The sequence below is a fragment of the Periophthalmus magnuspinnatus genome, chromosome 24, assembly GCF_009829125.3.
Source record: "Periophthalmus magnuspinnatus isolate fPerMag1 chromosome 24, fPerMag1.2.pri, whole genome shotgun sequence".
Classification (NCBI taxonomy): domain Eukaryota; kingdom Metazoa; phylum Chordata; class Actinopteri; order Gobiiformes; family Gobiidae; genus Periophthalmus; species Periophthalmus magnuspinnatus.
Window position 1 is genome coordinate 14938462 of NC_047149.1, and position 24715 is coordinate 14963176.

The 24715-nt window shown below is 38.2% G+C and overlaps 3 protein-coding genes and 1 non-coding gene across 5 annotated transcripts; 1 reads left to right on the plus strand and 3 right to left on the minus strand.

Moving 5' to 3' along the window:
* Window positions 1-252: 252 nt before the first annotated feature.
* On the minus strand, window positions 253-4641 carry fdft1 (farnesyl-diphosphate farnesyltransferase 1). 2 transcript variants are annotated; one of them, XM_033990524.2, is made up of 8 exons: window positions 4442-4641; window positions 3097-3194; window positions 2348-2531; window positions 2135-2263; window positions 1847-2038; window positions 1470-1646; window positions 1241-1393; window positions 253-1156 (listed from the first exon to the last, which is right to left on the minus strand). In XM_033990524.2, the coding sequence occupies exons 1-8, from the start codon at window positions 4538-4540 to the stop codon at window positions 938-940; spliced, it is 1251 nt and encodes a 416-aa protein (XP_033846415.1). In that variant the 5' UTR covers window positions 4541-4641; the 3' UTR covers window positions 253-937. The 2 variants fall into 2 exon arrangements, with proteins under 2 accessions (XP_033846415.1, XP_033846414.1); XM_033990523.2 differs by lacking the exon at window positions 4442-4641 and having other exon boundaries at window positions 3097-3540.
* A 1304-nt stretch (window positions 4642-5945) lies between these two features.
* Window positions 5946-7789, plus strand: LOC129457404 (uncharacterized). Its single transcript, XM_055232295.1, has 3 exons — window positions 5946-6026; window positions 6118-6213; window positions 6497-7789. The coding sequence occupies exons 1-3, from the start codon at window positions 6013-6015 to the stop codon at window positions 7638-7640; spliced, it is 1254 nt and encodes a 417-aa protein (XP_055088270.1). The 5' UTR covers window positions 5946-6012; the 3' UTR covers window positions 7641-7789.
* A 328-nt stretch (window positions 7790-8117) lies between these two features.
* On the minus strand, window positions 8118-12940 carry gata4 (GATA binding protein 4). Its single transcript, XM_033990976.2, has 6 exons — window positions 12201-12940; window positions 9715-9881; window positions 9519-9644; window positions 9323-9398; window positions 9048-9181; window positions 8118-8976 (listed from the first exon to the last, which is right to left on the minus strand). Exons 1-6 carry the CDS (start codon window positions 12718-12720, stop codon window positions 8851-8853), a joined length of 1149 nt encoding a protein of 382 aa, XP_033846867.1. The 5' UTR covers window positions 12721-12940; the 3' UTR covers window positions 8118-8850.
* Window positions 12941-24634: 11694 nt separating this feature from the next.
* On the minus strand, window positions 24635-24706 carry trnae-cuc (transfer RNA glutamic acid (anticodon CUC)). Its single transcript has one exon. It is a non-coding gene; the product is annotated as a tRNA-Glu (tRNA).
* Between the last annotated feature and the right edge of the window lie 9 nt (window positions 24707-24715).

Below are 24715 nucleotides of genomic sequence, written 5' to 3' on the forward strand. Positions count from 1 at the left end.
TATAGTCCAAAAGATATGAGATCACATGTTTGTGAGGTGCACTGTCTGTAAAAATCTTGTGACTGAGAAAGTCAAATGATCACGTGATTTAGTGTGACAACAATCACGGAAAGACATAAATAACTGTACCATATATGAAAGTAATACTTGGGTGCAATAGTGAAAATTAGTCAGATGGTTTGTATGTTTTCCTTGGTACCTACAACATAGAAAATATTATGTCTATAGTAGATATCACATAATAAATACAACTTCTCTATAGCCATTTATTGATCACATATTTATAAATCATTATAACACATTACATAGCAATGTTTGTATCTCTCTTTGGTTCTGTACAAGGTGCATCTAGCCTTTCTACTCACCAAAGCTGTAAGGACACTTGGCTAGCATCTTCATATGCCTAATTCAATATTGTGTCAGAAATACACAAGTATATTATTTAATTCTATTCTCTCAAATTGCAGAGGTACTCTATTTTACGCACAGTTGAAACATTCAACAATGCTGTTGTATATTACACTGAGAAGACCAAGTGCAGTAAACATCAACATGAAAACTGAAGTGCAGTTTCCCCTTGTAAAACAAATGTTTAAAAATATAAACATTTTAGCATTGATCAAGATGCCAAGATTAAGCTCAGTTAAAAAAAAAAGAAAAAGAAACAACACCATACTAACAGCCTGAACGTTAAAGTGATATAATGGTGCATGTAACTACACCAAATTCCCTTATATCTCCAGTTGGAAACAAGATTACAACAAATAATATACAACGGCTCTCCATTTGGGAGAAGTCTGTGGTCCGGGAGAAGCCTTAGAATGGGGTAATTTTTTTTTATCTCCTATTTTGGGTTGAACATTTACACAAACTGAAAAATCCAAACGTTGTTCTCAGCATTTGAATATGTTGATGTATTAGATAAGCATGATGTCGTCTATTGTCCCTGCATGTCCCCTGTGCCTTGGGCCTGTGCTGCTGTAGTACTGAGGTACTGCCAGCTGAGGGCAGCGAGAAGCATAGCAGCAGACAGGTACATAGGGGACAAATGGTTGGCTCTGTTGGCATAGCTAGACTGGGACTTCTCTCGAATAACAGCGAGGGCATGTAGAGTCTTGTCCCGTGACGGGTCTGTGAGGGACACCTTATGTAAAATCTGTAAAAACAAAAAAAACCAAAAAAAATCTTACTTTTGCTTTATACTTAAGAAAGGACAAAAATTAGGTCGCACATTCAATACCTCTTGACTGTACTGGGCAATAATGGCCTGCACAGCTCTCATATTGGTAGCTTCCATCATAAGTGTTACTGCTTGTCCTTTCCTGATCTTCACAACTCCCTGGAAGACCATGGGGTTGTTGTAGCATGCTGATAGTGTTGCTATTGCCATTACCTGAACAACAGAAAATGTTATTTTACAAAATTAAATTGTATTAGTTAGAATAAATCATATAAGGAGGGTGTTGTACCTGTGGAATTGCACAGAAGTTAAACACACTCTGGTTGCGTAGACGGGACAGATAAGTGATGACATCTGGGACATGGCGAAGAGCATCAGTGACTAAAAAGTTGAGACAGGACAGGGCTGACTCCAGCTTCTCTGGCTGCACAAAATCCTCCAGGCGGTCTGCAAACTGGCTCCATGCCTGCATAATCCATGAGTTTGTTTAAAAAAATAAATAAAAAAATCTTCAAATAATTTAGTTTTCAGTATTCAGAGCCTTAGTCAATGCATGAAATAATATCTATATTTAATATGTGTGGGATAAAGTCAAACATTGTACTTTTTGAAGGTTTGAAATAGTTTGCTCTGAATACATTTTACTTGTAGGTAAAAATGTCCCACCTCTTTTGGCCAGAAAGCACGTCCATCTTGAGTGTCCTCCAGATAATCTCGAATGATATTGGTCTTCTGTAGAAACAGTCCCATAGAATTGGCTAGATCACTGTCTTGTCCCACCTCAGGGTCCTCAAGCTGAGACGCAGAGAACAGCTGTGACAGGCCAATGCCGACCAGCCCAGCCACATAGTGACAGTACTGCAAAAAACAAGTAACAAGCATTGTATTGTACTTCTTGACTTGTTAAAGTCTGATACAAAGTTAAAAGTTAAGTTAAATTAATTCATTATTTACTTTATCCCACTCTTTCATGGATTCAACTTTCTTCTCCAAAAATTCAGCCATTCCCACTCCCATTCTGTGGCAGATATCTGAGATGACCTCTCTGTATTCCTGAGCAAGATTTCTGAACTCCAGTGATATCTGAAATGGTGTTTGTACAAAAACGTTTGCATAATGTTTCAGAAAAACAAATACTTAAACTAACACTTATACTAGATTACTGACAGTGGGGAAATCCTCAAGGACTTGGCGGTCCTTCTCCTGGCTTTCTGTGAAGCACCACTCATCCTGGTACAGATAAGTGTGGAAGTTATTCAACATGGGCACCTTCTTCTCCAGTGGGATGGTCATGTCATCCTCCACAGTGTCCAAGGCTCGCAACACCAGGTAGAAAATACACACTGCATGTCTGCATGAAGAAAAAAAATATCATGAGGGTCAAGATTGGAAAAATTATTAATCAATCAATATCAATGAGCATTAAACCTTCTCTCATGCACACTTTGACCTAGAATCTATAAACGGAGCAAGGAATATGTCCACTTGGATTTTTGACCTGCCCTTTCATCTCCATTGCATCTGGGTTAGGGCTTTTATGCTGACACACAGACCTATTAGCTTACATTTCAGACAAGCTTGTTCCAGAGATTCAATTCTTCAATCTGTGGGTTTTGGTACCAACACTACAGGAACAGCAGACATGGAGTTTTGTGCAACTGTTGGCAGGTTATCACATGTTGCATCACACAGAAGCTGCAGGGTATTGTTTGTAGACCAAGCCTTTGTTCATGCAGAAATATACATTTGCAAGAAACCACTGCACTGGTGGCATGTTTTGTGCACGCATAAGGTTTCACAATGCAATGTTTGACTTTAAAAATGATACAATAACTGGCGCTGCTGCTTGGAAGAACTTCTAACATGTTGAGAGACACGCCCCTCTTATGTGTGTTACTGACTAAAGTTTTACCCACCTCAGCTCTCCGTCCAAGGCCTGGATGACAGCAGCAAAACTCCGGCTGGTTTGGTTCAGGTACACATAGCAGGTCCGGAGACTCTCGCTCATGGACTCCTGGCAGGACAGACAGAGGAAGGTCGTGTGTCGGTAAAAGCTAGTGGGTCTGAGGGCGCAGGACGGTCGGGCGGCCTCCTGCAGGCCCCTCTCCCCTAGCCTCCACCCTGGGAGGAGGGAGCGAGGAGCTGCCGAGCCTGAGCCCCGTGGCGCAACCGACAAAGAGCGCTTAAGCACAGACAGAGACACCAGGCACTTGCAACAGGCTCCGGCCATGCGAGATCTCAAGCGCACGAAGAGAACAAACCACAGCTCGCCATTTTAGCGCCACAGGGGGCAGTGGAGAAGTTTGACACATGCAGAGGACAACAGAGCAGCAGGGTCGTGTGAGGTAATGCGTTTTGGGAGGACCCAGAGCGCTCTGTTGATCTATAAAGCAAAACCGCCCACCAGTCAGGCCTCAGTTACAGGATCCATGCGTTTGTACATCTGTTGTTATGATTTTGAGTCCACTCCACCTACTGCGCCCAATGCCATGATACACTTCCTCTTTTCGGTGTTTTGCGCTGCTAAACCGTACTTTTTTGTTTCCAGGTTTCTGCATTGCGTATTACAAAATGCCTACTAGGCCTAAATGAACAGTATTATTAAACACGACTGACTGCGCACACATTGTTATTTTCAATTAATCTAACTGAAAAAAAGGAATTATATCTTCTGCAACACTGTTCCTTATCTCACATCTTACATCCCCAAACATTAACTTATAATAAAACCACGGACAAATTGAGAAAACATAGCAACTAGCAACACCCAGTGGCAGTTGTTGGATTTACACTGACTGCATGACCACCTGCTGTCATACTTTCATTTTAATGTATTTTAATTTTAGTCAAAACTGCACGAGCATGTTTTAAAGAGCGTTTTATACCTTTCATAGTAAATTATTGCTATCAAATTGTGTCCTTACATACTAATAATTGGTGCAGCCGCCTCTGACACTTTTCCCCTGGGTCACATTGGCGTAAAATGGATTATCCGTGAAACATGCGCACAGCCTCTGTCCAAGCTCTTTATGTAACGCAAATCCTGTGTCAATGGTCATCTCTGGTCCATGCACCCGGGCCAAGCACAAGAGAGAGAGAGAGAGAGATCTAATTTGACTCAGTCCAATTAGCGCATCAGCTTATGGTGTCTGTCAAGACCAATGCAGAATAGGCATAGGCTAGAAGCAAGAAATATTACTGACCAATATGCAACATGCACATACAAACCGAGTGTTTAGAATATGTGAAAATGCTACTTACATAATCCAACTTCGGCATAACAGCTCTGCAGCCACCCATTTTGAATTTGAACAAATTGAGCAGCTCCTCCGGATGCCCCAAAGATTTCAAAATGTCCATGTTGCCCTGAACTTGAGCTTCTACTAGGATCTAAACGAGCAATGAAGACTTCGTCTCCATCAAAGCGGAGAAAGCAGAATTCACCGGCTGCACCATTCGTAGAGACGGAGGATAGGTTTTCAATCGTGATCCTCGTCAGATCGAATGACTGCGCTGATTGGTTAAAGCGTCATGAGCCTAGAAGCGAACAGCCAATGAGCATCCAGAGCGCCTGGTGTGATGCCCCGCCCAGAGGCACTGTCGAGCTGTCGCGTGTGGTTGTTTATCTATTAAAGCCACGGGAATTTCTCCAAATCAAGAAGTTTTATATATAGCTATTGATAAATAGTTAGTATCACTAATAATAACTTTGTTTAACAGCAGCCTTGGGTCTGAATGACTGACATGGCTACCAATATGCACAGATGATCTCTTTCACTCTATAGTGTGTATGACTGTGTCTTGCCCAATGGCAGGACAGTATATTCACTGACCAGAACTGGGATTGAACCACCAAACCACGGGGTTACCTCTTTACAACCTAAACCTTGTGTCAACCATGCAATTACTAGTAATAAAGCAATGGTAAAAAACTAGACAGAAGACACATTTAATTAAAGAGAACAACCATTTGCACGATGATTTTGATCATTTTTATAGCCTATGTGAACGATAACCTATGCAAAAAAAAATTAAAAAATAAATAACAATGAATATATGCATAGCAGTATAACCAAGTGATATCAGTGACAACAAGATTTCATTAATTTCTCTGTGAAGTTCACAAAAACTTTGCACAGTCTGCTGACTCTCCACCTGAAGTGCTCCCATAGGCTTTTGTTTAGTTACACCAAAAACAGCCACATCCTGCAAAATATGTTGCTTGGTATGAGTGTTTATCAAAGTGTCATGTGCTCCAACAGGCCTTTTTGGTGACATTGTCTAAACAAGTTTATTTTGTAACTTTGCATATTGTAGTTGTCTGATTGACTATGATAAGCATCAGGAAGAGTGTTATGACTAATGAGGCAGAAAAGAATCTTAAATACATGTTGTGTCATTTACTTACAATAGAACACACATTTCTTGCAGTGTTCATTTGTTATGCCTTTTAGACAATACCAAAGTACAGCTGGGACCCATACAAATGTATATGGCAGTAATTTTTCAACCCTAATCCATAAATACAAACTATATTCTTTGTAGTTTATACTTTGATGTGTCTCAGCTTTATTGTCTGAAGTTGACAAACTGTTGACACGGATGATGTCCTATAAGACAGCTGAGGACACTTCTCATGTGAGCTGACGTAAACATCGTATAAACACAGGTTAGGTGAGTTCCTGCAGCTAGCCTCAGGCACATGGGCAGTTACTGTAGCTAAGTCTAAAAGTTTACTAGACTCTACAACAGTTTGGGAGTGGTTCTGACTCCAGCGTCCTTCTTATAGAGATTTAAGAACAATATATATTTGTGTGTTAATACTGCACTGGATGGAACTTCAAATGTGAGTATTTTGTACTTTAACAAATATGCTTGGTGATTCATAACTCACTTGTGAATAGTTATATAATGTAGTATTTTGTGATGTTTTTCAGGTTGACTTGTAAAAGGTCTACATGTGACCACCCCCAAGACAATGAGCCATGGTCAAAAACAAGGAAATGTTTGTCGGACAGAGTTGTAACACAAAGGTGTGATATTTTATTTAACTTTGTATATTTATGTATAGATCTAATTTATGCTTTACAACAGACAAACAAGCAATTTAGGTTGATATGACTACACTATTTCCATGTAGTTTCATCTGAAATCTATGACAAAAATGATATCATCTACGATTAGCTATATATCTGTCAATAGAGTCAATACCGGTGTGTAAAGGTGCAGTGTGATTGTGGTATAGCCACAGTTATAGGCGTACATTAGTTGCCATAGGCTGCATTCTGAGGGCTATCTTATTTTTTTATGTTACAGGGTCAATTTTAGTGATCCAAACACTCCGCAGGACTATAGTGCAAAAGACTTGGATGAAATTGGCGAGTTTACTCAGTTGATTTCTGTCTGGTCTGACACCCGGAGCATTGGGAGGCGAGTCCTACTTCATCACCTATCCAAAGAAACTATTGAGGACATTTTGCTCAATGATTCTGTCAACAAGAAATTTCAGGAGTTTCACCGCGATATCACAGAAGAATGTGGTGCCGAAGATAAGCAGCATTCTTGGGCTGTTATTGAGAAAAAGGAAGAAGTTGTTATGTATGGACCCTATTATCCGAATTATAACAAAGGAAAGCATAGCGAAGACATCATCATTAGACAAACTGAAGAATTGCTGGAATCTAATGTGACATGTGAAGACTGGACGGTTTATGTATTTACAATGAACAGTCCATGTCTTTCCAGAAATGCAGAACCTCCATGTATGCTCAAATTGGTCCAAAAAGCCAAAGAATGGTGGCTGAGGTTTGGAGTAAATACCAATATCGGATATAACAAATGCTGGGGTTTTAAAGGAACCAAAGAAACTATATTTAGAGGTGTCAACTACAGTCAAGTCGAAGCTGTGCATAAAAGTGAAAACTATGAGGAATACATATCTCAAAAGCTGACTGGGGTAAATATATTATGTAAAAATGTGTATACACTACTCAGAAATCTCCTCAAATGTGGACCATTCATTTTTGATTTGTCGCTACAAGGCCTAGAGTGGAAGAGTTACTTCAAAGGAATGCTAACAATTCCAGAAAATGCACAAGAAAATGAGAAAGAATTCTTGAAACGTGAAACAAGCCGAATGACTGAAGAGGTTAAGTCTCTATCTACAGAAACATGTATGAGTGCAGGAGAACATTCAAAGAGAGGACAAGCATTTGCACTGGATTATAAATTTGATTTGCAAATAACTACAGGCACAAAAGAGAAAATGAGACTAGTATTTCAAAAGTGTTGGAAGGAAATGGTACAGGATAAATATGCAGAAATATTAAGGGACATACTGACAGAAGATTTCAACAAATGTACCAATCAGCTTTTCATCAAAGACTTTGTACAGGTGACCTCTTCATTTTTACACATTGGAAGGATTGATTGTACAGATGAGAAACAGCAAGTTACTTAAGTTTATATTTGACTGAGCCCTACTGTATTCTCAGTAATCCAGTCTTTCTCACTCCTCGTCTGCTGCTGGGACACTGCCGTTCCTTATTGCCTCCTAATATCTGCTGACAAATGCTGCAATGATGACCTACCAATTTTCCTATACATTGGAGACGCACACAAAAGCTCTGAATGTTTCACTGACGTTTTTTTCTTACATAAATATAACTTCATGTGCCAATTTGATATAATTCAGCAATAGGAGTGGGTCTTATAGGGATAATAGATTGCAATGTTGTAATAAAACATGGGGTCAACTGACAAATGTCTGTTTTCAAAAGCAAATCTGTATAAAATAATTACATAAACAGCTAATTAAAATATTACTTACATTATGTTTTATTTTGGGCTGTGCTTTTAATAAATACTGACAACATGGCTATCAGTAAAGCTCTATATCTTCCGCTAAAAACATTTGGAGCCCCATAACACAAACCAGTCAGAGCGTCTTGTAGGTGCAGCGCTTTTTCAGCAGGGGGTGCCAAAGTATAACATAGTATTCAATGTGCAACTCACGCTGCATAGGTAGTTTATTGTGTTGATAAAAAATAATGCCATAGTAAATTACTGTACAATCACTGTTAAAAAACAGTTCACAATACTATACATGTTTTCTATTGCACTTACAGTATATTTGAAACGTGTAACTGAAGAAGTGGGAGTGACTTGCCTTTAAAATGAACTGAGGACAAAAGAGAGTCTTCTGTAATGCAATTATTTTCATTTCTGTTTGGTTTCCACCCAATGATTGTTCACCTTGATACTCAACACTGGTATACATAAATGTCTCAAAGACCTAATATGTGTTATTAATCATATAGTTCATGGGCAGTACTTTATCTTACCAAATAGTGTTTTTGAAGCTAAAAAAAGCATAAAAATAAAACAACTAACAAAAAAGTAAAATAAAGTTAAAATATCTGACCGCATCAGTGTAAAGTGTCTGTCACATACTTCTTCAGATGTCTTCATTTTGACAAATGATCAGGTCAAAAGGAATGGAGCTTTCTTTGTCCTAGTTTAGCTCCTGTCTTCCTTCAACCATAGTGTAAATGCAGCATTTGTGCATTTTAGTCTTGCAGCTCCAGTTTATGGACTAGGCACTATGAAAGCATAAGGCAGCTTTGACTAAGTCTGTTGAATATGAAAGTAGCTTTCGGATACCGGTTCTCCTAAGCCAGGATAAGATTATTCCAGGGCTCATTCTTGGAGCTGGTAGACCCACTGTGGCTCCCAGGAGACATTTTCAGAGGGATGGCACCTCCTTGTGCGGACATGTACGCCGGCAAGGCTGAGATCTGGACAAACAGCAAAAGAAGTTTAGATTACCAGAACATTCCATTTGTTTTGTTTACAGAAGTGTCTGTACCTGTGTGTGTGTGCTGTGATGTGTGTAGAGGTGGGTGTCCGGCTCTGTCTTTATCTGTCGGGGCTCTTCTGAGGGGGGCGGTGCCCGAGGAGTGCTGCTTGGAGCCGCTGTGCTGCTCTCACTGCCCGAGCTCCCTGTGGAGGATAAACTCACTTATTAACCAGAAAAAAAATTCAAAATTATTGTGTACATTTTCATCAGTAACATTTTGTAATATATGTTCTACTATTATTAATTATAATAGTAGAACATATCTGGCCGGATTTTATACTTACCAGATTTATTCATATTTTTGGGTTTCCGTTTCCGTGTCTGGATGCCTTCTTTTTTCATAGCCAGAGGTCGAGGAACCTTTTGGAATACATTTTAATACAAATGACACTGAATTGTTTTCATACAGTTGTATTTGGTGCAAATATATCTGATGTTACTGCTAGAATATATTCTGTTTTCCAAACAGATTGTTCTTACCCCATGCAGTTTCATGTAGAGCCCACAGGCGTTACACACAGGCTCTCCCTCTGCGTTGCGGCGCCACAGTGTGGTGGTAGTTGTGTGACAGTTGGTGCAGGACAAACCCACTCTTCTCGAGGCTGACTGTCGATGCATTTATGATTGTTAGACCTGAACAAAGATGTAACTCTACATAAAGACTTGGGTCACTTACCAGTCGTCGCTGAGGTTTGATCAGAGGTCTGTTGATGCCATTCATCTTGTGGTATAGTCCACAGGCGTTACACAGGTAATGGCCTGTACCATCCCGTCTCCACAGGGGGGTGGACATCGCCCCACAGTTCACACATTCACGCCCCTCAGCAAAATCATCAAATAGATCTGAAAAAACAAGAATGTAATTATATAATACATAATTCTTGACATTTTTAGCAAATCAAAAATACCAAGAACTCAAAGCTTATTTATACTATATGCACAAAAAATATTTTACAAACAGCACTAAGGAAGCTGTAGGGATGAACTATGTAGTCAAAAAAGTCAAATGTAAAGCTAAGAATCCTTTCTTATCACATGTGATTAAGAGTCAGCCTGGAAATAAAAACAGAAGAGCTGTTTAACATCCAAACTCATTCATACTGTCACTGTTCTTAGTCTATTCTGTATTTTTTTTTTTTTTTGTATCTGACTAATAATACCTGTACTGTCTATTTTGGCCTTATATAAAAGATTTCCCTAGAAGAACCTCAGTCAGTGCTGTGGGAGTGATTGATGCCTTGTCCCTTTTTTAAAAGTGTGAAACGTCTTACATTTTCTGCACATTATGTTTGATAGGCCACAATGAACAGATAAATGTGGCTCCCACATGCATCTCCCTTTGTACAAAGCTGAGAATGTGATTATAACTTTCGAGAGCAGAAGTCGACCTATGGGACAGGCCAACCTTGAGGCAGCTAATGTAGCCAACACAACATAGCAGCACAAGACAATACACCAAAGACATTCTGCAGTTTCCGAGAGAGATTCAAATCGAGGAGTATTTTTTCCGCTTCTCAAACTGTTGATATGAGTCTTTTATTGAGGAATTGTCTCCTTGACCCTTTTATAGGGGGAAGATTAATGAAAAAAAATAATAGAAATAGCTGTACTGAGGGGGCAAAAAACTAAACTTAAAAATAAGACAAAAAGTAATCAACTTAGGGTATTTTCTCATTTAAGCAATGTTATATTTGTTTTTTTATTTAATTTGGTAAATTTTATTCAAATGCAAAATAGTCCAATAGAGTCCTTGTTATTACTGTTTTGAAATATAACAGTGCATAACAAAGCATACATTTAGATACAATAAGCATACACTTTACATTGGTATCTTTGCAGTTTATTTTTTGATAATTAATTAAATATTTGGATAAAAATTCTTCACTCAAAAGTCTTCACTGATGAATATGATTACTGTACCTTTAGAAATATTGAATCAGATCAGATTTAATGCAAAATTTTGATCACATGGATTTCCTATACCCAATATAGAGAAAATGTTTAACAAAGAAAATTTTCAGATCAAAGATAATTCAAAAAATAGAAAGAATAGTTACACTGATGGCAACAAATAATTTGTGTAAAATGTGATGTAACACTTAGGCCATAGAACAGGACCAGGTGCAGCCTCAGGCCCATTTCACACAGTGCAGACAGCGGTCATAATGAAGACATTTATTTTTATAAAGGGTGAGGGGGGTTGCTCTCTGAAATTCTGTAATTTATATTTAACTTTGCTAATTTAATTGAAAAACAAACAGGCTACTGATTTATATTGTCTGCTTGTTAAAAATATACAATCTTAGGTTAAAATAATGGAATAGTACATATATATTCTGTGCTCTGATTGTTATGTAATTATATAATTCATGATTTTTATTTGCTAAAAAGTGAAATATGATCTATAAAAAGGCCAGGCGAGCCAACAAATCCAAGAATTTTTAAAATAAAATCCAAGAATTAAAATAAATAAATTATATATATATATATATATATATATATATATATATATATATATATATATATATATATATATATATATATATATATATATATATATATATATATATATAGTTACTTTTGTGTTACTTTATAATATAAATGAAATTTCATATTTTAGTTTGATCAATAACACTTGTCTGAGTTTGAAGTTAATAATAAAAATAGACTTTTGGCGCGTCTCAAAAAGTCAAGTTTTTTCTGCTTTTTCGGTACCTGCTCTCTGGTAAATTAGTTAGTCTTGACCTTGTTTGTTTAGGTTAAATTGAGATTAAATGCGTTAATCGCTTTTTAATAAAGTGTTATCAGTTTTGTTAAATTGATGTAAATAAGATATGTGCTGATGTGCGTGGCGCAGTCTTAAGTCTCCTGTTAGCAGCAGTTTACACGGCTCATAAAGCTACTGTATATTTTAACATAACATCAATTAAATATGAGTTTTAAAACTTTGTTTTTTTCTATCGTAAATTCTACAGATGGGTTCAGTATTTGTTTTCAACGGCTCTCTGCAGGTAAGTTTCTACTTCTCGTGAACACTCACATTTGCCTAGCTTGAGAAGCTTGATTAGAGCTAAACTTGGCTACATAAATGCATGATTAAAATGACTGCAGGTGATAAATTTATTTCATTGTTTGACACATGAACGTCCTGACTCCTCTCACCTATGTTCGGATGCCGTGTGGCTGCAGGATTAGCCCCGGGCTGGAGGCCGTGCAGCACCGGGCTGTCGAACGGAGACGCCGTCCACGTTCCTCCAACGTTGGGGCTCACATAGGTGGGGTAAGGACTGTGGTACGAGCCGCTGAGCCCTCGGGCTCCGTAGTGATCCCTCCCGTTAGTGGAGATGTTTAACGGGCTGGAGTAAGAGGCAGTTTCCCGGGCAGAGGCCATTCCCGAGGACAGAGGCGGGCTGGTGGAGAAGCTGAAGCGTGGAGACACCGGGGAGTGATTGTACGAAGACACGGACTCGGCGCCCGCCTGTGCCCAGGCAGAGTGACTCGACACCGGGCTGCCCTGCTGCGAGGCACCGGGCGTCTGAAGGTAAGGCAGCGCGGGGATCATCGGGGTGACCACTCGTGTGGTCGGCACATAGACCGGTGAGGTACCTGCCGGACCATTGTGGAGAAAACCAGCCTCATAGGACGGGGCTCCGTGGTTAGTTGTCATAATGCCCTGGTACATTTCTCCTGAGACTGGACATCCGTGTTGTTGAAGAAACAGTGCACTTCAAGCACAAGTTAACACTGGAAAAATAACTTTAAATAATACATCCACACGGCTCATGAAAAATCTGATCCAGTTTGAGTAATAAGAAAACAAAAGTTGAACTGAGAGAGCAGAGGAGGCCCCAGAAGAGGAGAGGAGAGTGAGACAATGATCAAGGTCCTAACTGTTATCCAGCCCCTTCTCTCTCTCTCCTGGTCCAGGCCTCCTGCTCTTCCCAATAGCACATGATTGTATAAATGTGCGGGTCTATATCATCCACTGAGGCTACTGTACATTTCCACCATGTACAACCAACCAAGCACTTTATTTTCCTCAAAATTGCACTGTTTAAGTTGTATTCATAAGTTACAAGGAAAATTCAAATGTGTAAGTTCACATTATTTAATAATTCCTCTCTTTAAAATTGTTGATCAATAACAGAAAATGTATAAAACTAATAAAATGGATGTATCAACTTTAAATTCAAAGATATTTTTCCTAGAAAATAGTGCAGACAGCTGTTAAGTTGTAAATAAAATATTTCACTGGAGAGGTGTGTTTGAAGTGGGATACTTCTAGTGTTGGTTGTCTTCATAAAGACAGATTTATATTGCCTGCCTTCAACACCAATGAACATAAACACAAAAGGCCATTTCATTGTGTTGCCACTTCCCACTGACAGTAGTACTTTGAAATATGTGATGTGTAGGGCCGGCTGCCAGTGAAGCTCAGTATAGTGCTAGCAAGTGTACTATGAAAAAAACTATGAACTTATAATGGTGTGATACAAAAGGTGGCTTTAGGCTTATTTTTCATTATTGATTCTGTGACCCTTTGTAAAAGTCCAGACCAATAGAGCGATCGAGCCCCAAATGAAAATAAGGAACTGTCATCAATGTGTAACTGGGCCTGATAACAGTGGTTGTATTTGCTGCTAATATTAGGGTGTGGGCCTGTAGAATACTCTCTGTGGGCACATAACCTACAGATGATTAATCCGTTTATGATTCAGTCCATATAAATTCAGAGGTGTTATGAGAAAAGGCATAAATGGTATAGCACTTGTTTACACCTGATGGTAAACAAGTGCTATACCAAATACTGCTACTTAATCAGTATTGAAAACACCATTAAAAACAAAATTGTATGTAAAATTGTATATAAAAACGTTATTGTATGTTTTAGGAACATCATTTGATCAGATGTGAAAGCGATCTCTATACTTCCATTTCATACAAAAATCATATTAATACATGTAAGTGGCTTTGTCTATATAATGAGCTTAATGTTTACCTCTTGACAATTCTGATCTCTACAATGTACAATAGCAGTTATGTTATTTTAAATTCTCTTGTCATGTTTTACTTTCTTTACCAGTCCCTGTGTCGCTGACAGTGACATTGGGCAGTCTTTGAGTCTTTGAGCCTCTGTGTTTGTGCAAAAGCAGCATAAAAACAACAATGAATGAGCTCCGTATCGACTGCAATAATGGCAAATTCTTTCTGTAACTCCCATATTCTTGGTTTTCAGCTTCCTGTTATATGCAACATTTTTAGGATTTTTACCTATTGTAAAGATATGATATTTGTTTTAAATTATTTGCTATGCCAACAGTCTGAAACCCGTGGATAGCACATTATGTTGAACAAGGGTTAGTCCAATTCACCAGTTGTATGAGAAGAGTTCCTATATGGTCCTTTCTACAGTGTGTGTGCCCTGTCAGAAGTGATTTAAGAGGTGCACTGGACTGACATGACGGAGATGCTACAGGAGGAGGAGGTGTGGTGGATGTGTTTGCGTCAGAAACAGGCACCAGGAAAACTGTCCCCGTCTTGGCTGGGGGCAAAGACTCAATCATTTGGGGTCACTCACTTAACTTTGGCCCTTGGTCTTCCTCAACATGCACTAATACACCACCACATCCACTCGTGCACAAAGCAGCAGGACTCTTGTAGACTGCTGGCTCCAGGAAGAAGACTTCAAATGGTCAAAGCAGGAAAACCCTTGAGCCAGCAGTAGATCCTCGACATGGTCCAGACATATGCTCCCTTACTCACAGTCTTGGTATTCTCCAAGCAATATAAGTGTGTGGGTTTGCAAAGTAAGCACGTGTAATCTTTGATCTGTTCTGCTGGCCTCAACTATTTTGTGTTGTTTTATCTTATCAGATTAATCAGTGAAAATCTGCAGAAGCTGATCAGTAGAGTGGTGAAACAGTGGTAATCAATGGGACCTCCACACAGTAGAACCATTGACGATGTAAGTGTCACGAGTTGGAAGGAGCTGTGAGGCTTGATTACCACTCACATTTGATTTCAATAATTCATTTTAACCTTTCATGAAATATGTACATTTCATGATTTTATTTACAGGCATATTTGTGTACTCAGATTTAAAGAGTTAATTGAATGGATAGAATGAATGCCATAATACATGTTTTTTATGTTTCTTGAATTATTACTGTGCATGATTTGTTTTGCCTGGGGTAAATATTTATCATAGGTTTACATCAGTGAAGTAAATAAAGTAAGCAAAGCGAAAGGTACTTATCCTTTTGGTAGAGGGTCCACCACCTGCTTGACTCCATATAGATGTTATTGTTTTGTTTTTTTCCTGGAACGGTCTACAGTATGGAATTTAATATAACTATCTCCAGGGAGACAAGCAGGCCTCATCAATGGGCCAAGTTACAGGTCATATCTGTGGAAAAGTGGGCCTACTCACGGAAATATTGCATGTTTTTGTGGTAGTTTTGAGAAATAGAAACACCTGTAATTGAATAAATACAAGATGCATTTATTTATTGCCATACTGGGGAACATCCCGGGCAAAGCAATAACATCAACATAGAGACAAGCAGATGGCAGACCCTCCACCAGAAAAGTTACACGGTACACCTATAAGTCGATTAAAAAATAAAATTATAGGATGTAGTACTGAGTTCTAAATTTCATAAAAAATGTAGGAACAGTGTACACACAAGGAACACACTGCTTTGTCAGTTTAAACATGAAATAGGTAAAAAAAAAAGTGTTGCTGAATATTTGTATTTGGCAAAAAGATTTAAGATTCAAGATTTATTGACATTGTTATAGAAAATAATGAAATTACATTAGAGCATCAAACACTGCATAGTTTTGATGTATAGTGCAATACAAAAGGTTCAAGGGCTCATTCAATAACTATTAAAAAAAATGCTACTGCCTGGCATTACCAACCAGGTAATGGTAAAATTATATTCTTCACCAAACTGTCAGATAAGACCAATCAAATTTTAGCCATTATTAATACATTTTTAATTGAGAATCAATAGCTATGTCAATAAAAGCGTGAGGTTTGAGTAGAGCAAATAAAAATAAATGTGACTTTTTTCTGTTAAATGGCAGTGATTTAATTTCTATATTGGTTATGTGCAGGAAAATTTATGTTGAAAGCCATTGTATGTGTTTTCAATAAGCCAATATAAAAATTAATTCAAAATCATGATTAATCAATATCAAAGGATTAATTTTTTGTCATATTGCCCACCCTTTACAAATAGTAATTTTACACAAATATTTTTACTTAAAAGAGAGCTAATCAGATCCTTTGATTAGTTTAGGATTAGCTTTATTGCAATTCATATTTGATTATTATTATGAGGTTTTATGTGTTTTATGTGTTTTTCACCAGTATCAGCATGTTATTCTTTAGGATTAGCTATGTTTGATCAGGTAAAGTCTGGGCTTATGCTTGCGCTCTCTTCCTCATCCACACACTCACATCATTAACCTGAAGTGTGTTTTTGAACAAATTATTAACTCTCTTATTTCTAGTAATGGGTAAAACAGAATTCTTCTTTGAAGAGGGGCACAAACAAATTGCTTAGCTGTCAATGAGAAAACTAAAAACTAAATAATTGGCACATTTGATTGATATTCTGGAGTTGGAGTTTGGCCAGTTGGATTCAGAAATATATCTGGTCCCCTACAGCTTTACCTTTAATCCAGAAAACAGCCTGGTGCCCTATGATACAAAAAGTGTATGCACATGTGAGCTATGACTGGTATATTTTTAGCAATGAAGACTCAGGGATCCCAGGACCTCTCCCTGTGATAAGCATGGCCCAAAGTCCACTGCCTAACAAATAGGAACTGGCCAACAGACACACGGCGTCGGACTTTAATAAGCGGATGCACAGAGCTTATGAGGCAGGGACAGCTCCTTGTTTGTACCTGAAGAGGTAAACTCGGGGTAAGATAAAGGTTAGGTAAAGGTGAAATGGTAACGTCATCAACAATAGATGCTCATTAAGAGTTCAGGGAGAGTTCAAGTGATGGGGTTAAAAAGTCAGTCAAAACTGGAACAAAAAGCTGCATTGAATTAAACTTATAAGGGCCACCTTTTGTTTTAGAAAATTTCTGTAGAAGAACACTATTACCAACTTGAACAAATAAATGTATTGCATATTTTGTTGTTTAATGTTAATGTTGATAATAATACAATTCTTGCAAGTTATGACATCCATATAAAAAGTAGTAAGCGAAGATTTCACGGTGCCACTTGGTAAAATGAAAGATGCCAGGACATTCATTATATTTTCTTTTAGATAACTTTGTGTGCTCTTTTTTAAAGACAAAAATATTTGTTTTTATCCTGCCATGTTTTGGTGAGTATCTGTCATCTTACTCAGAAGCGTCTAAGAAAAGTGTCAGATGCTCACTGAAACAACCAAAGAGGTTGTAACAACAAACCTTTTTGTCTGTAAGAAAGACACACACGTTTTTCAAAGCAAGGTTACCTGGTAGAATGTTTTATTAACCTGTTTTGTCTCCTTTTAAACAGAGAAATGAATAGACTGTAAAATTACAACATTAAACTTTTTTATCAGCTCTTTTTTGCAGCATTTTTATACCAAATATTCATATTGCATATTTTAAAAACACCATTCAGAATATTATCAATAATAGGACATACTGCCAATCTTTAACAACCCCTATAAAATAAATAGCAAACATTACATTGAAGATAAAGGGACTGTCATAGATGATTGTTTTAACAGTCAGACGAGGAGCAGAAGGTTTTAAGACACAGGACAGAAGACACAGAGGATGCAGCGGAGATGGCAGCAGACAGGAGGAGCAGTGGAAAACAAAAGAGGCTCCACACAACGCTGCCTCTTATCTGTCTGACGCTCTTATCCACTGTTAGTGTAACCCCTCTCCCTCCTCATCCCTTCATCCCTCACCCCCCCCTCTCTCTGCTCCATCCACAGGCCTCCATGCTGCACCCACTTATCAGGCTCCAGCTGACGTCAGGGGGCCCTCTGGAGCTGGGGGGCCGGAGACAGAGGCAGATAGCGCGGCTGAGGCTGCCTCCACTCGGGCTGTGGGAACCAGGGACCCAGCCCACCTCGCCTCACTGGCCCTGCACGTCCGACACGCGTGCTCCCAACAAAAACACCAGCCAGAGGTGAGGATGAAGTAATTATGACAAATGTATTACACAGGGTGAAAACTATACAAGACATCAGTTAATTCACATATAGGGTTTGTAAAGCTCACCAGATGTTATGCACTTCAAACCATTCCAGCTAGTGCTCACCTTTTCTTATCTTACTAAAATGCAGTCATTTATTTATTCTAGACAGAGTACAAAAAAACTGTACTTTTTCCCATTTCACTAAACATAATCCTTCTTTTAATAAACAGTATAGTATCTTAAAAAGGAACATGTTTTGGATCGTAATATTTAGTGGCAAAGAGGAACTGCGTTTCTGTTCAAAACAAAATGTTTGTAATCAGTGCCCTACAAACAAATCCATACTATTTATTACATCACATTCATAGATTTTAGGTGTTACAAGCATTATTTACTCATTGGCCTTTTATAACTATCAATTAAAGTACAGAAATGGAATATTTCTAATAGTTCTAACAAAAGGACATGATCATTCTTTAAATAAACTGACTGATGTTTTTATAAACTTTGATTTCGAAACTATTTGTCCCACTGAAGTCAAAGATGTGTGGATTCAGTGAGCTGGTTTGGGTCATCAGGTGCAAGCTTGACTGTGGGGAGTGAGAGAAGCTGGCACTTTTCACATCATTAGCTGCAGGTGCAGCACTCCCATAGTGTGCAACAACAGCACACACACATACACAATCCATGTCATCTAAACCCAATTAATTATCAATACCTCTTATATGTAGTATGTGTATTTTTCAAACCCACCACCATAGAGTTTTCAGTGCTGCCTTGCCTCATGTACAGTGATGGGAGGGAATTGAACCATCAATCTGCCAGTTAGCCTCATATTTTTCCCACTCGGTGCTAAGTTTGTATCAGATGTTTTGGAAGATGGATTTGTCGGATGGGGAGTGGAGACACACTTATCAGTGAGTTGTCCTCGATAAGGCACAGGAGATTTGTAACGGTTGCAGCCGCTCTCAGAAATGTGTTTGTTCGAGTGTGTATATGAGTCTTTGACCTCCTCGACAACCAAGTAGGAGGAAGAAAAGCGCGGCCTTGACTGCTCTGAGAGGTACAGTTCAGAAAGAAAGAGGCCGTTGTTGCTAAAGTCCTCATTTCCACCTCTCTCTGTTGTGGGTATCTCTTTCTCTCTGTCAAACACACTCCCCAAAACCCATGGATCATTGCGCTGGCCTTGAGCTGAAATTATTGAATGAGCGAGATGGACTTGAATCTGAAGTCAGAAGAAATTACACATCTATATTAAGATAGGGTTGATTTATATAACACAAAAAGCATTTCGGAGAGGGTTACCTCATGGTGTACATGTGAAAAAGGTGTAGGCTACAACTATGTAAATGTTTTTTTTATGTTGCAAAAAACATCTACATAATATATAATATTTTAAAATGTAATTTTAAAAGTAAAAAGTAGATAGATTATTCGTGGGTTTCAGCTTCCTGTTTTGATTACTTTTCTTCATTCAAAATATTATTTTAAATTGTTAATGGCTATGGCAATAGTCCTAATTTCATTTTTTAATTTCTGAAACCCCTGGATAAGCTTACCAGAATCCTGAAACCAATGCAAAAAAGTACTCATTAAAATAAAAGTAAATATTAGAATTTTCCTCTCAGTGTAACCCTAAAAGGTTGATAACACTGAGATCACATTAGTATGATAAACATATACAGTGAGTGTGCCCTGTCTGTCTCAGTGCCTCCTCCTGACCCTCTGACATGACAAACGGCTGCTCTCATTAGTCTCTTTAATTGGTGCAGAGCCGTCGTAATGGGCTCGTCAGAAATCTGGCCCAAAGCCAGGCTAAAATAAACCAGCAGGCTCACACTACACAGGCCATCACCCACTGAAGTCTCACCAAGACCCTTTCTGATTAGGATAAGATTGTGTTATTGATCATGTGTGAGGGACGATCTAATAACTGCGGACCGTAAACTATATTAATACAGATTGTTGTCAATTTTTGTTGTTGTTTACTTTTGTAATTAAACTATTTTGTAAGTATTGTTTTAAACTGTTTTAGTTTTACTTTTAACTGTCACTCTACAATTTATATTTAACACAAATGCAATCAGTCGTTTATTATATGAGCTTATCTGTTTAGTTACCATTCATAAATGTTGTCTTTATCTATTTCTTGGCATATATTCCATTTATTTGGTTATTTCAAATTATTCCCTCAGAATGTTTATGTGCACAATCTTCATGTGTAAGTTACATGGTGTGTGCAACGTGGCGTCTATAGCTTGCAGAGAATCCATCAAAGCTTATCATTATAAGTAAACATGACAGAGTGGACAAAATGTCTTGTGCGCCGCCAGACCTGCTATCTAACCGCAGGCCCATATCTGCGATGATGGACTGATGTGGCGCTAGCTTAAGCTAACTAGAGTCTGTGAGTGTGTGAGAGCAGTATGCTAGTCAGAGGAGAGGACTCAGTAATATTTGCTTAATTGCTATTACTTGAGTGTCTTTTTATTAAAATTGTTTATTAGTTTCTTGTGACATATCCTTTAAAAATAGTATATTTTGTGCATTATTAAATGTTTTGTCCTTCCAATTGTTTTAATGTCAAATTATTGAATTAGATGTCATATCCAAGTATACAATAATCTAGAATGTATTACTTAATATTATTTGGGAGAAATGGTACTCTCATATCTGATGCTATTATCCAAAGACACACAACTTTTTGTCTTGTAGAGAAATACACCATAAAAAAACTGTTGACTCTAGACTATTTCACCATCATAAATGAGAAGACATGGACATTATTCATAAAGGTATTTACAGCTGTTATTTATAGGCTCCGTTTTCTGTGGCTCATAGTTATACCCATGAGATGTACTGTGACTGTAGTTTTTCATGTCATACAGCCTCTTAAATGGCAGATGTGATCAGAGGAGAGTTAAGAAGACTTTGGGGAGATTTACTGCTAACTGCTAACTTTTTATCATCTGTGGACATATCAAATATCAGAAAGACAGAATATATTGTTGTAGTAAGTCTGTGTTTAGTATGAGATGCAGAAATTACCTATAGATCTTGGGGTTATTTGCAGGTGAGGATTTAGCGTGCATGTTGGGGTCAACGCATGTGTTCCTTAACTTGTTACAACACCTCTGATAAGCAGGGTAAACAACTATGCACCGTTTGCCCCCCACTGCGATCACATGACCACAAACTACATAAAATACTGTCTGATTCTCTAAAACAATGTTTAATTTTATTTTGCTGTTTTGCATCGCCCCTGCCCTGTGTTGACCATTAAAGTCTAAGAAGTCAAAGCCTGAGTACTGATAACCTTTCGTCTGCCACTCAGTCCGCGGGGCAAAGGTCACGAGCTGCCGTGGCTCAGCTTAAGGTGCAGATTGACAGTGTGGCATGGGATGGTATACAGTATGGAGCTGCTTTTTGCCCTGGCGATCAACTAGAAAGCATGTGTTTATGGATACGTGCGGTGGAGGTCAGTAACCTTATGGTAACCCAGTAGGTGGTCATTCATTTAGTGTGACACCACCACCAGTGAAGCAACCTTCATATACTCATACCTGACAGCAAGTACTTTTCCTTTTATATCTAAATATCTTTTTTTATATATATAATTGCAACTTGTATTTTAGCTAAAACAAATAAACAAAAAAGGCACAATTTTTAAAGTTTTCTTGTTAATATAATCATTATTCTTCTTGTTCAAAGGGCAGACTTCCACAAAAAAAGAAACTGAAACAACTTTGGCTTTATGAAGATATCAAATGTGATAGTAAAATGTTTAATCAGAAAACAGAAAACAAACAAACACTATATCTTCTCTAATCACTTACCATTTGTGTGACATATGCTTTATCATTGTTTAGGTTTAGCGACGTCTTGCTTTCATTGTGTACTTGAAGTTATCAAGTAGTAGTCTAAACTCCCAGTGTTTGACGTCTGACAAAATTGATTTCAAATCTGCTCAAGGCCTGCTGTGGGTCAGAGCTCTGTGACTTTATATCAAAATACAAGATTGTTTTTGTATTTTTAGCACCAGACAAATGAGCACTGATGAAAATAGATGATTACCTGGTTATACCTGGTTATTGAAGTAATAATGTGTATGTGTAATAGTAAAATATGTTATTGTAAAAATACTTGTGCCAGGACAATAGGATCAAAATCCAAAATTGCAGTCTGAAATAAGTAAATGTACATGTACATCTTATGACAAGGAGGAGATTAGAGCCATTTAGTGTGTTTTAAGGTTTTCTGAAGCCCCATCTTGAAGAAGTTAATGGAAGGGAAAATTTTACAGTAACTCATCATTTTGGTTTTATTAAATACTATAAAGCAGGACTACTTTGTACACTATTGGCTTTGGACATAACCAGAAATGCCTAGGCTGGATCTAAAAATGCTAGCGTACTGTAAAATTATAAAGCACTCTGTAAAATATCGGCCCATGTACATTTGTTAGAACAGAACACATGCCAACTCTAACCCAGCTTTCATCTTAACTGTGCCCCATAATCCTTTGCTCCAGCGGGGCGGAATATGCAGGGAGAATGGAAGGTGTTGGTGAAAGTCTACACAGGCCAGAGGACGGACACACCGGCGCCATGTCGATCCCCAAGACAAGTTATCTCTCCTCTCACATTGATAGTGCCTGTCAAAATAACAGCCAAGATACATAGTCAGGCAGGAACTGGTTAACCAGTGCTGTCCAGTTACAGAGCCTGTTGCCTGGTCTGCCTTAGGGTCATCTGAAACACAGCTCCTCAAATTAAAATTCTAATGTAAAACTGAACAATGAATTAAAATGTGAAATCTGTCAATTACTGGATGATTGTATTAAATGACAAATTACAGATTGTGTTTCAAAAGACTGAAATAGCACTGCAATGTCTATTCCATTGTTATATCAGACTTGGACTCAGGCTCCACATTTTGCTCACATCACATTTAACATGAGTTGCATTGCAACGTCTCCATCTAGTGGTGTGATTATGGGATTGTTACATTGATATACCCGTTCTTTACCTACCTACGGACCTACCTACCTTACCACGGACATGTAAATCACTGGGTGAGTTCGTAAAGTTTAGATCTAGTGAGGGCCGAGTGACCAGAGGAGCAGCGAGGGCAGACTGTGTTATTCCTCACAGAAGATCAGCATTTAGTCAGGCAGTTTTCTCAAAGCCTCCCAGCAGTGGAACACAGTCCCTGAAGCCATTAGAGAGTCTCTATCATTCTTTTCATTTAAAAAAGAATGCCAAAAAATGGCTTGTGGAAACTCAGTCTTGTGAGCATTAATTGTAAATAGGTATTTGTAAATGTACATATTTTTAATTATGTCCACATTATATTGTCGTTCAATATGTTTAATTCTTATCTTTGAATGTTTTTGATGTGAAATGCTCTCTTAATTGTAGGTTGCCTTGTTACATCTGGCCTGGGGACAACCGATGAAAATTAGCTCTAGTCAGCTAACTCGGGCACATTTACATTTTTTTGTAATGTTGATTAATGTGCATTGTCCCTTTTTTAAATAAATAAATAAATAAATAAAATAAATATGATTTTCGGGACTTAGGCAGATGACCTGCGAAAGATTTGAAGGGAGGGTACGTAGGATTTTTGTGTTAAATATTTCATGATCTATATGTATGCTAAAATCAAATGTTAATTTTACTGATAATGATTGCAATTTTGATTTATTCTTAACTACAAAAAGATTGGGCGTGAAGGCCAAGGTCTTCATGTTAACGTTATTTATTTTGGTGGTCCCAAAATCTAAAAGGACAGTTTTAACTGAACCAAAGCACCTGCAGCACAGTGGATGAAGTTCTGGCCTTCACATGAGACGTGGCCTGTCCTCATTATGCAGGTTAGGGCACCAGCAAGTTAGGTTCAGTTGTGATTGTCGCTGCTTTTTTTAAAACATACCCTTCAGTTGCTGTAAAGCAGGGGTGTCAAACACATTTTCACCGAGGGCCACATCAGCAAAATGTCTGCTCTCAAAGGGCCAGATGTAAAATAAATCTAACACATTTTTTAACTTGTTAATTAACTGTTTCTGTTACTTATGTTCCTTATTACTATTATTACTCTTACTTATACAAGTTGCAAATATTGCATAAGCATTTGCCTGGATGTAAAATATGGCTGTGTAACTGTGTATCTCCTGATAAATTAAGATTTTTAAACCATCATACTTTTTAATTTACCCTGTCGAGGGCCACATGAAATGATGTGGAGGGCCACATTTGGCCCACGGGCCTTGAGTTTGACACGTGCTGTAAAGCATACCAGCAAGAAGTGAGGAGGTGGCATAGATGGAAGATCTATTTGTGCAAAGGACACAAATAGATCTTTATCACCATTACTGTTTGTACTTAGTTAAGTTAAACATGCACATAAATGTGGAAACTAAAACAGTTAGTTCCCTGACCGGGAATCGAACCCGGGCCGCGGCGGTGAGAGCGCCGAATCCTAACCACTAGACCACCAGGGAGCGCTGATT